General features: G+C 33.7%; 1 protein-coding gene across 1 annotated transcript; it reads right to left on the minus strand.

The window, feature by feature from the left end:
* Positions 1 to 202: 202 nt before the first annotated feature.
* LOC107869863 lies at positions 203 to 1,077 on the minus strand. The gene is made up of 3 exons (XM_016716270.2): positions 694 to 1,077; positions 377 to 425; positions 203 to 300 (listed from the first exon to the last, which is right to left on the minus strand). The coding sequence occupies exons 1-3, from the start codon at positions 924 to 926 to the stop codon at positions 256 to 258; spliced, it is 327 nt and encodes a 108-aa protein (XP_016571756.1). The 5' UTR covers positions 927 to 1,077; the 3' UTR covers positions 203 to 255.
* Between the last annotated feature and the right edge of the window lie 12,691 nt (positions 1,078 to 13,768).

The following is a 13,768-nucleotide window of genomic DNA, read 5'->3' on the forward strand; positions in this document are numbered from 1 at the left end:
CTTTAAAATTCTCATTTTACTATGATAAAAAATTATTTTTAGCCATCATGTTTCAAAAGACTCCCTTTCTTTCTTAAAATCACTCCCTATGCCACATAAATTTAAATAAAGAATTAGAAATTTAATTTGTGGTAAAAGACTTTCTTTTTTTCTAAAACATAAGGCATTTGAAACCAATACAAACAAACCTGCTTCAGAAGTATTTGGCATCGGAAGCATAGCCGTAGCAAGAGCATCGGAGAAATTTGGTTCCATCTACATAGTTTGATCGGTGAAAATACCAAGCCCCTCTCCTTCATCCTGGAAGGAATAAAATCGACAGTTATGTCGCAACTTAAAAAAAATATGTTGTAGTCTCGAAAATGTAAACACATACTCTTGCCTCCCATTGTTGAGGCATATCTGGTATCAGCTCCATCGGGTAGCTGTATGACACGTGAACATCGAAAAGAGTTAGAAATCTACAAATTCACGAACTTCAACAACAAAATTGATGCTTTCACTATGCAACACAGAATTTGATAAATTCAGTTTTACAGTCATAATTGCATTGCACAAAACCCAATGGAAATGTGATTTTGTTCAAGAACGAAGTAGAATAGATATAACACGAAGTTAAGTGAAGAGTGCAAACAATATAAAATATATCAAGCGCAGAAATGTTGGTCCGGATAAGCAATAAACACAAGTTACCTAAAATTAGTTTCAAATGGCACTAGCTGAGTTGGATGATGCATATCAACAAAGCTTAAATCATACATCAACTCATAGTCAGGTGTCATCAGGTGGAAGGCCGGCACCATAGGTGATATATTGTTCTCAAACGATAGCATGGTAGAATGAGGAGAAAGTGCTGGCAGAGCGGAGGGGATATTAGATACAACATTGTCAATAGTGTGTGCTGCCTGAGAGTTCAAAAAAACCATGCATTTAGATTATAATATTCTTTGAAATAGATGAACTTAACTTGGAAAAGTTTAGGCAACACCTCAGTATTGGATTCTTGGTCACGTTATGAAACATGTATGTATCATAGAAAAAATTCCACCACTCCTTCAGAAACCCCTTCGGGGATTCGATTGCTGAAACAAATTGTTGAAATCAAATAATTGTACATTAGCACATCACCACAAATAAAAGTATCAGTCAATACAAGGTCCGCATCCCTCCAAAATAACAAATAGAATTTAGTGGAATTTAGAAACATGAAAAGAACTTTCAAGAAAAATTAATATGGCATACTTTCCTTATTAGCCACATAAATAAAACTAGTCGGGGGTCTACCGGAACCAGCCTTTCTACTTCTTCTTAGGTTGTGGTATGCACTGCGTACACTCTACCCTCCCAGACCCCACTCTGTGGGATTACACTGATATGTTGTTGTTGACGTACTCAGACGTATAAAACTAAAATGACATCAAAGTAATAAACAAAGTTCTTAAATTAGTTATTGATGCTTGAGTTAGAGTAGGTTGTCTAGGTCACTTTGGGTGAATGCAGGATGCTTAGTCCCTTGAGATTATCATTCATTTGAAGTTGACTACTGATTCAGATCCCCTTTTTCCATAGACTTAGGATGAATGCATGATGCTTCGTGCCTCGAGATTATCATTCATTTGGAGTTATCATTGATTTTTGGGTTAGTGTAGCCTACCTAGGTCACATTCCCTTGGGTTGTGGGCCTTTTCCCCTACATTGGGTGAATGGAAGATGCTTCGCACCTCAAGATTATCATTGATTTGAAGTTAGCTACGATGCTTGGGTTACGATAGGATGCCTAGATTACATCCACTTGGGTGTGGGGCCTTTATCCCGGACTTTAGGTGAATCCACAATGGTTTGTTCCATGAGATTACCATTCATTTGAAGTTAGGTATTGATTCTTGGGTTAGGGTAGCCAGCCTGGGTTACATCCCCTTGGGCGGTGAGCCCTTTTCCTTGACTTTGAGTGAATGCATGGTGCTTCGTGCATCGAGATTATCATTCATTTGGAGTTAGCTAATGATGCTTGGGTAAGTGTAGTTCAAATTAATAATCAATCTGTCCATATATAGGTCGAATTGATAATCGATCTGTCGAAATGATAATCGATCTATCTATATATAGGTCAAATTGATAATCAATTTGTCGAATCGACAATCTATTTGTTGGATCGATAATCGATCTGTCTATATATCGTCAGACAAATAATAGATAATAGATCTATATATTCTATTAATTAAAAAGAAGACTTGATAAAATCATTTAACAAAGAATCCCAAGATTATAAACAACTTTTAATAAATGATAATCAGGATTATTATATTATAGCATAATAATAACTTCAGATCAATAATAATTTTATTTTTTTAAAAAAAAAACTTACCAACATGATCGGACGAACAACATTAGCTTCGATGGCAAATAAATCAGCACTCAAATGCAGCCCCTTCTTAACCAAGTAATCATGCACATACTTGTCAAACCTAAAAATTTCCAATAGAGAGTCATAAATTATTTAATTATGTGGCGTTATTGAAATTTCGAGATTTAAACTTAGAAATAAAAAATTTAATTTTTATGAAATAAAACTTATATAATTAATAAATTTAAGTATTTAAAAGCTAGATGAAAATTTTCAATGGAAAAATAATTTAATTGACTCTTAAAGTTGTACCGTGCCACGTAATTTATTATTATTAAAATTTTCCCTTATGTTAGTTTAATTTGGACAATTTTATCATTAATTAGATTTTTGTGTCTATTCATTGCCTTGGAATTAATGAATTGTGTCATATTTGATCCTATCATTAATTGAGGTATTATCTGAATAAGTGGACTTTTAAGTGTCCAAATTATTTGGGAAAAAAGTAGTTGCTCCTATTTACTCTTTAAAATTTAATATTATCTCATTACAATAATAATAATAATAATATATATTTAGTGTAATTTTATAATGGAGTGTGAGAAGAGTGTTGTATACATTATTTTATTTCTTGGTCAAAAATTGAGGAATTAAGATTTCTTGGTCACTTATAAATAAATAAATAAATAACATAAAATGATTTTTTAAAATCTCCTTTGAGTAAATATTAAGATCTTTTGTAAAAAACAATACATAAAATTGAAGAAATTTTAAGTGACCTAAAATATTAATGCACACACAAAAACTTGAACAAGTTTTAATCCTATTCATTTATTAATCCTGCCCGATTTAATCCTTTCAAATGTAACCCAATTTTTTTCTTAAGACCCCCTAGTAAGACGTTTTATTTATTCCACACTCATCTCATATCACTTGTTTCAATCAAAATATGTACATTTTCCCTACTTTTATAACTTAAAAATAACTATCAAAACAAAACCAAAAAAAAAATCCAAACAAATCATCAAGATATAACATGTCTTATATAAGTTTCTTTGATTAAAAAGAAAATTTAAACTTAAAATTATGATAACATAAAAAGAGAAAAGAATGACTATAACCAAAGAATCATTAAAAAAATTAGAGTTAACAGAAAAGAAAACTAAAATCATGAGAACACATATGGAGAAAACATCAATAATTTAATTAGAAAAATAGTTTTTATTTAAAAACATGCATCACTTGACTGCTCCACGAATCCATAATAACTAAAGAAGAAAAAAAAAACAGAATAAAAAAGTGAAAGTCAAGAAAAGAAGAAGAGAGAATAGTGGAGAAAGAGAGAAAAAAAATAAGCTAACAAGAAGAGAAAATAAGATTTTAATTATATATTGAAGAGAAGTTAATGTAGCATGCAAAATCTAAATAAAAGAAAAGATAGAAACCAACAAGAAAAATTTGACTTGAAAATAATAAGAGAAGATTACAAATTACAACTTAGATATTCTCTAAAATTAAATAGCTTCATTTATTACTAATTAACTCCAATCACACTTTTTTTCAAAAAAAATAAAATAAAGAAACTTTCATTCAAGGATGTCACTTAAATAAAAAAAGTTAAAAAAGAAGAAAAAAAAGTGAATTCTGTTAATATGGCTTTTGGATTATGGACAATTACCTAATTAATTTAAACAAATCTCTAACACTAACACTTAATAATAAATTTCACTATTTATTTTTCGGAAAAGGGTTTAATATACTCTTCAACTATTAAAAATGGTTTACAAATACCCTCCTTCCACCTTTAGGCTCAAAAATACCCTTAATGTATTAGAAATAGCTCAAAATGTCCTTCTTCCTCTATTTGTTCAAAAATACCTCTCCATCCACCTATTTGGATCAAAAGTACCCTTAACATTAAATTTAAGTACAAAAATGGCTACTCCTTTATATTATATTATTTTTTTTGGTTTCACGTAGGGTTAATTTTTTTTTTGTAATTACAATTTTTTAATTATGATATTATATATTTTTTGGTGGAATAGATATGCATTAATATTAGTATATTATTTTTTTAGTTTCACGTAGTGGTGGGCTTTTTTTAGTTACAATTTATTTTATTATTATATTATTTTGGGGTTTTTTTTAATTACAACTTTTTATTATTATATTATTTCTGTTTTTTTTTAATTATAATTTTTTATTATTATATAGTTTTTGTGGGTTTTACGTCAGGGGTGGTTTTTTTTTTAATTCTTATTTTTTTAGCTTTAGATTGGTACCAAATTATCAAGTAATTTATGGTACATCATAATAGCTATATTTATGGTTATTTTTGTTTTTTCAAGAAATATTTTTTTTTCTATTTTAGGACTCTTAATTTCCTTCCATATATTTTAGGACTCTTAATTTTCCTATATGTTTTGGGTTTCATATTTATATATTTTACGGCTCTTAATTCCATTCTATATATTTATTTAATAAAATAAAAATTAAAGGAAAAAGATTAAATGATTTTATCTATTGTAAAGTCTTCTAAGGGAGAATGTTTTTTTCTTAATAAGTTATTATTTTTTTTTGGTTTCACGCAGAGGTGTTTTATTTAATTACATTTTAATATATATAAGGAAAAATATTAAATGATTTTATCCATTTCATAGTCTTCTAAGGGAGAATTTTTCTTTTTTTAAAAGTTATTATTATTTTTTTATGGTTTATATATAACATTACTATTTTTTTTTGTATTATTACTATTTTTATGATTTAATGTTGGAGAAGGATAGAAGTGCAAAATATTATGCATTCTTACCTAAATTAAATAAAGAATTAAATTACTTTCAATTTTTTTTTTATATATAAAAAGTTCAAAACCAAAAAAGAACTGAAAGTCTTCAAAATTTTACCTAAAATATGTTTTCTAATATTTGAGCACACATAGATAATCATTAACTATGAGAGTATTTGCCCTTTGCTAATTATCCTATTTAAGAAATTCTTTTATAATTTTTCACTTAAACATTAATTAATTCTTTTAAATTTTTATATATAACTAAAAAAATTAGTTAAAAGAGGACCATTAAATTGTGAATGAATTTGAATCTAATTATATTTGAACCAATAAAAATAATGTCATGTATTTAATTTAAATAAAATTATATTTCACATCAAACTTTGTTAAAAGGAGGAGACATTTTTGGACTTAAATTTAATGTTAATGGCATTTTTGGTCCAAATAGGTGGATGGAGGGGTATTTTTGAACCAATAGAGGAAGAAGGGCATCTTTTAGCCATTTCTAATACATTAAGGGTATTTTTGAGCCAAATAGATGGATGGAAGGGTATTTTTAAGCCTAAAGGTGGAAGGAGGGTATTTGTGTACCATTTTCAATAGTTGAAGGGTATATTAGACCCTTTTCTGTTTATTTTTACACTTAGTTTCATAACGTCACTCACCTTAATTGGGTAGGGTGTGGGTTGAATTTTATTTATTTGTTTTGAATTTTAATTTTAATTTTAATTAATATTGATTAATTTAGATTTGGTGACGTGTATTTCTAATAAGAGGTTGTGTGGTAAAAATGAGTTTGCAAAACCATCGCTAGAAAGTAATAGCACGAATAAACCTTTCTGTAACGCAATGACATAGATGAGTTAAACTTTTAATGACAGCGACATAAATGAGTCAAACTTTAAACAGATGACATAGATGAGTCATTTCTAATAATTCAATAACATATTTGATTTTTTTTAACTTATATGCTATAATTTCAATGAACTTGCTCTCCACTTTGTGAATTAGTCAAAAGTGTCAAAACATAAAAAGTTATCTCAGGAAAATTGAATTAAATTAAAAGGTGAGTTTGTTATGAGTAGAAAAAATAGAATTAATATATGTGAGTGAGAAAATGCCAAAATCTTTTACGAAAAATGTAATACACTATAATGCCCTGCAAAATCCTCTTCCAGTCTGAGCCTTAGAGCGTATTTGGTAAAGCAAAAAATCTGAGTCTAAATGTTTCAGAAATATCTTCCAGAGTATGAAATACTTTGAATCATGTGGGAATCTATTTGAGCATGAATTAAGATCATAGAGGTCCCTAACTCAAGGGCGAGTTGAAATCTTTCCTATCGTTCAAGTTTTAGTGACCGTCAAAATTTGGATCAACTTCAATCGACTATAACTCCTTGTATATATCAAATTAGAGGACTTACTATATATCAAATGAAATCTCTTTGAATTATCTTTCCAACATACCAATTTCATCAAAATCCGATATCGGAGAAAAGAGTTATGCCCATTTTACTCCAGCATGTTTGGCTGGGAAACTGGTGATGACAATTGTGACAAGCCGTCATGCCCGTGACGGCCTATCACTAATGTCGTCAGACATAGGTAGATTTCTGACCCTGGTAACGACATTTTGTGACAAGCCGCCACACCGTGATGACCTATCACCAATGTTGTCAACCTTAACCAGAAACTCCAAATTTCACTCTTTTGTGAGGACAATTCGTGACGGCCTATCACCAACTTGACGGCTTGTCACAGATGACGTCAGCTATTTTTTTAAGCAATTTAAGGACGTTTTTGCAAGGATATTTTGGTCATTTCCCACCTTTTGTAAGCCTCTATAACTATGAGAACCCCCATTCAAACCCTAATTTCTCCATTTCTCTTCCAATTCTCTAAAGAGAGAATATCTAGGGTTTCAATTCAAGAACTCTAAACTTTCAAATATCATCCCTAAATCTTCAAGATTTCTTCAAGAATCAAGTTCCTCATAGTGTGGGCTTTAAGAATTATTTATTACAAGTGCGGATAGAGTCTCAAGCATTAGATTTCATCCATTTTCAAAGATTAAGGTATGTAGATGTTGATTCTTCAAAACTCAAAGATTTTTATGTTTATGAGTTGTTAATAAGTTGTATGAGTTGAAATTGATGTTCAGTGTGTTGTTGAGTTTTGATTCATGTTTGTTTACAAGATTCATGAGCCTTAACCCTAGTAGGTGGAATCCATGTGAGATTTGTGATGAATTTTCCATATGTTGCTTTTTATGTGATGTGTTCATCTCAAATGGGTGTAGAAATGGTTGAATAAGTGATACAAGTGCGACTATGAAGATCAACGTGTGTACAAGTGAAGAAAATTATCATCCTAGGAATTTCAATGTTGAGACGTGAGATGGACCAAAGACACACCCAAAGCCACCCATTTTATTATTTGCTACACTAGAGGGGTGGCCTATGAAGGCTTTTCATTAAACACGCACTTTTGTCATTTTAAGTCTAAATTGTTATGTAATATAAATAGAACAATATAGGTATTTTGAGGTTTAGTTGATTATTGTTGTAAGTCTTGACATTTTAAACACCAAAGTCCTCTCTCTACTTGAGGCAAACCGAAACTTTTAACTAGGATAGCAATTCAAGGGTGGAATCTCTTGTAATTGTTTGTTTTTTGAGAAACCTTGGCACTTGAGTGGTGGAATCCTCTCTTGTGCCATCGTAAAAGTTAGGTGATCGTGTGTGGAGGTGTTAGGGTTCTTAGAGTTTTATGTACTCTATGGTTACTAGGATTTACACCACCTTCGTCTAACTATCTATCCTTTTGTTTGTTTTCATCTTGTAGTAGTTTGTATCTTGTGTAGTAAGCCATGTGGTGTTGTCTTGTTATAACATTGTCATTGTTCTTCGTTGTTCATTATATTATGTTGTAACTTAGATTGGTTGGCTGATTTTGGTGTCACCAAAACCTTGTTAACTAGTGAAACTCGTATTCTTGTACTTGGCCGAAACTAGATCTCAAAGGGTCCTCGGTTTGTGCCTTGTTGAGTGGACTGTTTTGGTGTCATTTCGTGAGTTCCTAGTCTCTATCGTATCATTTGGTATCAAATATAAGGCTGGTTGTGTTCCTACACTACCAATCTTGGGCTCTCTAAGTCGAAAAATCAAAAAAAAAAAAAAGAGGTGTTGAAAAGCTGAAAATTCCAAAAAGAAGCAAATCTGTCAATTCTTGTTGTCTTGGCCGAAATTGTGTCTTGTTGTTGTTTGATGAGATTTGTGCCTATTTTTCTTGTGATTTTTGTGTGTTTTGTGTGTTCTAGTGTTATATCTTTGTTTTGTAACACTAGAAGAGGCATCTAAGGTTGAAAATCTCACAAAAAGAGTTGTGTTCTTGAGTTTGATGTTCTTGGCTGAGTGTTCTTGTTGTTGTTGTTGTGTTTGGCCGAGATTTGTGTCTAGATTTGAGTGTATTTTGTTTTCTTAGTTTGTTTCTAGTGCTTTTTCTCTTTCTCTTCAACACTTATTGAGTCTAAGACCCAAGTTCTTGAGCAAGATTCCGGTTGTGTTGTGGTGTTAAGTGGACGGTTTCTACTTATTGTTGTGGTGTTCAGCTTGTGTTCTTGTGTTGTGTTGAAGAAGTTGTTGTTTGATATTGATGAGAGAAATAAATTATAAGACTTTTTGTTTGTCTTGAAAATAATTACAAGACAACACCAAAGTAGTAAAACAAGAAGAGGCATTCAAAAATCATACTTACCAAAAAGGAGTAACAACACTTTTCAAGAATAGACAAAAGAGGAAAGAGACAAGGCTACTCCAAAAGGATGTTTTACCAAAAGAGTGCAAGTTGGTGAAAAGTTGGTAGATGACTTTTTGACTCTTGAAAAGAGAGTCTAAAATCTTGTCCACCTACACCATAGCCGAAATATCTTCCTCAAAGGTGTAGTATTGAACATGAAAGTCTTGGAACAAATTTTCTTCAACAACAACGTGTGTTTTGTCTTATTGTTGTTTGTGTGGTGTTGTTGCTTTCGGTTCAAAGACTTGAACCTTTTTTTGGTGTGTTATGTTTGACATTGTGGAATGTTTTTTTGGTGCTATGGAACCCGAGACCTCACACTATCAACCCACGGGGGAACACAATGCTACTAGTATCATTTTGGTTCGCCTTAAAGCTATCTCCCGAGACATGGCTAGGATGACCGCGGGTATTGAAAAACTAGACTAGGATGTGATATCAATAAATGTTGAAGTGTCAATAATGGGTGGGACATTGAAGAGAGTGGAAATCCAAAGAATCCGACCTTCTACCCCTCGGCATATTTCACCAACTAGTACTCCCGAGGCCATGCACCAAATGCTATATCCACCTATTGCGACAAATCAAACCAACCCTTACTCCCAAATCCGAGATCATGATAGACCAAGCCACCCTCCACTTCACCAATTCGAACAAGAAGGACTTGGAACCCAAATACCACCACCAAACCCAAGCCCTCCCATCCAAAATGCACTTGACCAAAGACCTCACTATCCAAATCCAATCCTGCCGCTACAAGCTCCACTTAACCCAAATAGACCTGTCCATATTGAGGGGTATGGTATAGGAGAACAACGTGCTAGTTATGAACCATATGATGATATTTAAATGAGGAGGGAGGAGATGAGAGGTAGGCACGGTGATCCAAGGGAAATTCACGGCCGAGAAGGAAGAGTTGGTCTTTCAAACCAACAAGGGAACCAAAACCGTGATGTAGGTCTAAATACCATCAAGGTGGGGCTTCAAAAATTCAAAGGTGAGAGTGATCCGGAAGAATTTCTAGATTCGGAATCCACTTGTGAGAGAATCTTCCAAGTTAATGACCTTATCGAGGAGAAAAGGAGCTGTTATGCGATTGCACATTTTGAGGGTTATGCTACTATATGGTGGGACTATGTGAAGCAATTTGTCAATGTAAGTGATTTGGAAATGTTTGGATTGACGGGAAGCCCCACTTCTTGGTTTAGGTTAAGGTACCTCATGAGACAAAGGTACTTACCCGAGAGTTACCATCAAGATGTCCTTGCTAAGTTGTATAACTTGAGGCAAGGGAACAAAAGCGTCATGGCTTACTATGATGAATTCCAACAACTCATTTTGAAACATGATCATCGAGGAGATGAATTAATCCATGATATTTTTTGATTCAAGGTCGGGTTGAATAGGGACATTACCTCACGGTCGACACTTCACAATATTGACACCTTTGATGCCATCTTCCAAGAGGCCTTAGAAGTTAAGAAGGAATTACGGGAGAAACCAAGTGTCAAGTTCAAAGGGGAATCTCCGTAGAGTTGTAACAAGGAAAAAAATGACCCATCCAGTGTGGTTAAAACAGAAGACAAGTCTGCAAAAGCTGAAAACAAGGCTCACCAAAGGTACCCTCTGAGAAATGAAGGTAAAGCACATTCCTCTTCTAGTTCTAAGGGCTTTCAATGTTTTAAATTCCAAGGTTGGGGACACAAGGCTAACGAGTGTCCAAATAGGAGAAATGTGATCCTAAGGGAGGGAAAATTATAATTTGTTGTGGAGGAGGTCGGACTTGAACCGAAGGAGATTGATTATCAATCTCTATATGGAGAGAAGGTAGAACCCGAGGATCCAAAAGAGGGGGATGAAGAAGATGTTTGGTCGTGTGAAGGTGAGATTGTATTTCCTATGTATATGTCAACGAAAGTCATTCTTAGTGAGGGTATGGAATAAGAAGCCGAGAGTTAGGAGGATGAAAAAGGAGAGAAGCCGAGAGTTGGGATTGCGGGATTTGCCCACAAGGACTCTTTGTTGATTACTATCCGAGATACTAGCACTTTGCCTAGTATCAAATCTTCTTATGTGCAGGTTTTAGAACATATAATTCCAAGGAGCATTCTTGATGATATCATGGGACACTTGGTTGAACATCCTAACCTTATGAAGAGCAATGAAGAGATGATGAAAAGAGGAGAGCTTGCCGGTGATGATTGCTTGAATTTGAGGGCAAATTCCTCTCAAGATGGAGAGGATGATACAAGTGCGACTATGAAGATCAATGTGTTTACAAGCGCAGAAAATTATCAACCTAGGAAGTTCAATGTTGAGACGTGATATGGACCAAATACACACCCAAAGCCGCCTATTTTCTTATTTGCTACACTAGAGGGGTGGCCTTTGAAGGCTTTTCATTAAAGGGGAACTTTTGTCATTTTAAGTCTAAATTGTTATGTAATATAAATAGAAAAAGATAGGTATTTTGAGTTTTATGTGATTATTGTTGTAAGTATTGACATTTGAAACACCAAATTCCTCTCTCTACTTGAGGCAAACCGAAACTTGTAACTAGGATAGCAATTCAAGGGTAGAATCTCTTGTAATTGTTTGTTTTTTGAGAAACCTTGGCGCTTGAGTGGTGGAATCCAATCTTTTATCATCGTAAGAGTTAGGTGAGTGTGTGTGGAGGTGTTAGGGGTCTTAGAGTTTTATGTACTCTTTGGTTACTAGGATTTACACCACCTTCGTCTAACTATCTATCCTTTTATTTGTTTTCATCTTGTAGTAGTTTGTATCTTGTGTTGTAAGCCATGTGGTGTTTTCTTGTTATAAGATTGTTGTTTTTCTTCGTTTTTCATTATATTCTGTTGTAACTTAGATTTGTTGGCTGATTTGGTGTCACCAACTCCTTGTTAACTTGTGAAACTCGTATTCTTGTTCTTGGCCGAAACTAGCTCTCAAAGGGTCCTCGGTTTGTACCTTGTTGAGTGGACTATTTTGGTGTCATTTCGTGAGTTCCTAGTCTCTATCGTATCAATAAGTGAAGAATGTTCCACCTAGGTTTGATAAAGAGATTAGGTGAAGCATAAGGGCCATTGTAGCATGTTGAAGATGAAACCCCAAATTGTGAGTTAGTTTATGCATGCCTAGTGTTTGATAAAATGCCCAAGTGAATGAATTATTCCATGATAGTATGAAGTTTCCTCAAGCCATGTGATATCCAAACACATGTCAAGATTGATATAGTGATGAAATAGTTGAGTTAAAACCTTGTTGAATGGAGTACAAGCTAGTAGTGTGTTTCCCCTACTTTATTATATGATTATGTTTCCGAGATGCTTAAACTGAACCCTTGGTGACTATGATGATAACTGAGATGTTTGTGATTGTTAAATGCTTGTGGTGATTTCTTAAATAATTATGATGATGAATGAATAATTATGATTATGCATGAATGATTTTGATGATATATGAACGATCGTGATAATGAATGAATGATTATGGTTTACTTTTATGCTATCGAGTACTGGGGGTATTTATAACCGATAATAGAGTTGTTGTCTAGATCCCATGTTTGTTTCTCGATAATTCCAGTCGAGCCATGATTCTCAGAACTTAGTGAACTATAGAACTCTGTATCCTCATACAAGTGCAGAACTTAAGAAAGCTCAATAATCTCAGTTATCGCTGTAATCTCTGTATCGCTAGTAATCTATTCTCATCCCTGTAATCAGCTTAGATCTAATAGTATTCAAGTGATTCAATTCTAATCTCAAAAGTAATTTGAGTAATCTATTCAAGGTCTGTATCGTCAGTCAGATAACATGATTAGATACCTTTTTCGTCAGATAGGGAACTAAGTAATCTTAGCGTAACTCAGTCAGATCTTTTGAGAAACATGATCAATATTAGATTCATTTCAGTTGTGTTTAGTTGAGAATTTAGATCAGAGTCTTTCAGTTGGGAGTATAAGCTAGCACCGAGCAAGGGAAGGGATGGCGGCTCTCCCGTCAGAGAGGCCGAGTCACTAGGAGCAATCCATGAACTCCAGAACTGCGTAGGCAGCACAGGATACAGGATTCCTCGTTAGTAGAGGTTGTCACTGTCAGAGAGGTTTGACTATTATATTTCCTCAGGGCGACTTCCTGCGAGGGTCATCCCGTCAGAGAAGCTTGACCAGAGAGGTCTTTACCCGTGGCATGGTATTGACACCCTTCCAGCTGGGGTTATAGGTTGGACTCCCACCTTTGGTAGGTTGGGGCATGTCAGTTAAGTAACTACTTCCCACAGTTATAGTTTCAGTATCAATCTTCAGAAATCAGGACTATATGGTACAGTCGTCTATCTTAGTGAGGAATTCAGATAGTTCCATTGATTCATGGACCATCCTGTCAGATAGGCTTGGTCTCATATACAGATACTTATATTCATATATAGAGATCTCCCATCAGATAGGCTTGGTCTACATCTCAGATTCTATTGAGTATTCTTATTGTCAGATTCAGACATGATCATACTTTTTATCATTGATAATCGGTTCCGTAGTAATCCATTAGAAAAGTTGATCTCTAATCCTATCAGTCAAAAGCAGTAAGCTTAGAATCCAGTCCTTGATGTGAGTACGTCCAGAATCTCAGTTATCAGTATCAGATGAGTCAATGATTCAGTAACTCAATGTCAGTAGTGAGTTCAGTCTACAGTACAGTGGTATCCGAGTTTCAGTAGCTAGAGTTGAGATGACTGTGTTCATGGTCTGTGCATTCATATATGTGTTCTCATGCGTCATCTTCATGATTATTCATTTTAGATATTGTGCATGCATGGTCCCTTTTATTAGCCTACCTCGTCAA

The sequence above is a fragment of the Capsicum annuum genome, chromosome 4, assembly GCF_002878395.1.
Source record: "Capsicum annuum cultivar UCD-10X-F1 chromosome 4, UCD10Xv1.1, whole genome shotgun sequence".
In the NCBI taxonomy this organism is placed as follows: Eukaryota; Viridiplantae; Streptophyta; class Magnoliopsida; order Solanales; family Solanaceae; genus Capsicum; species Capsicum annuum.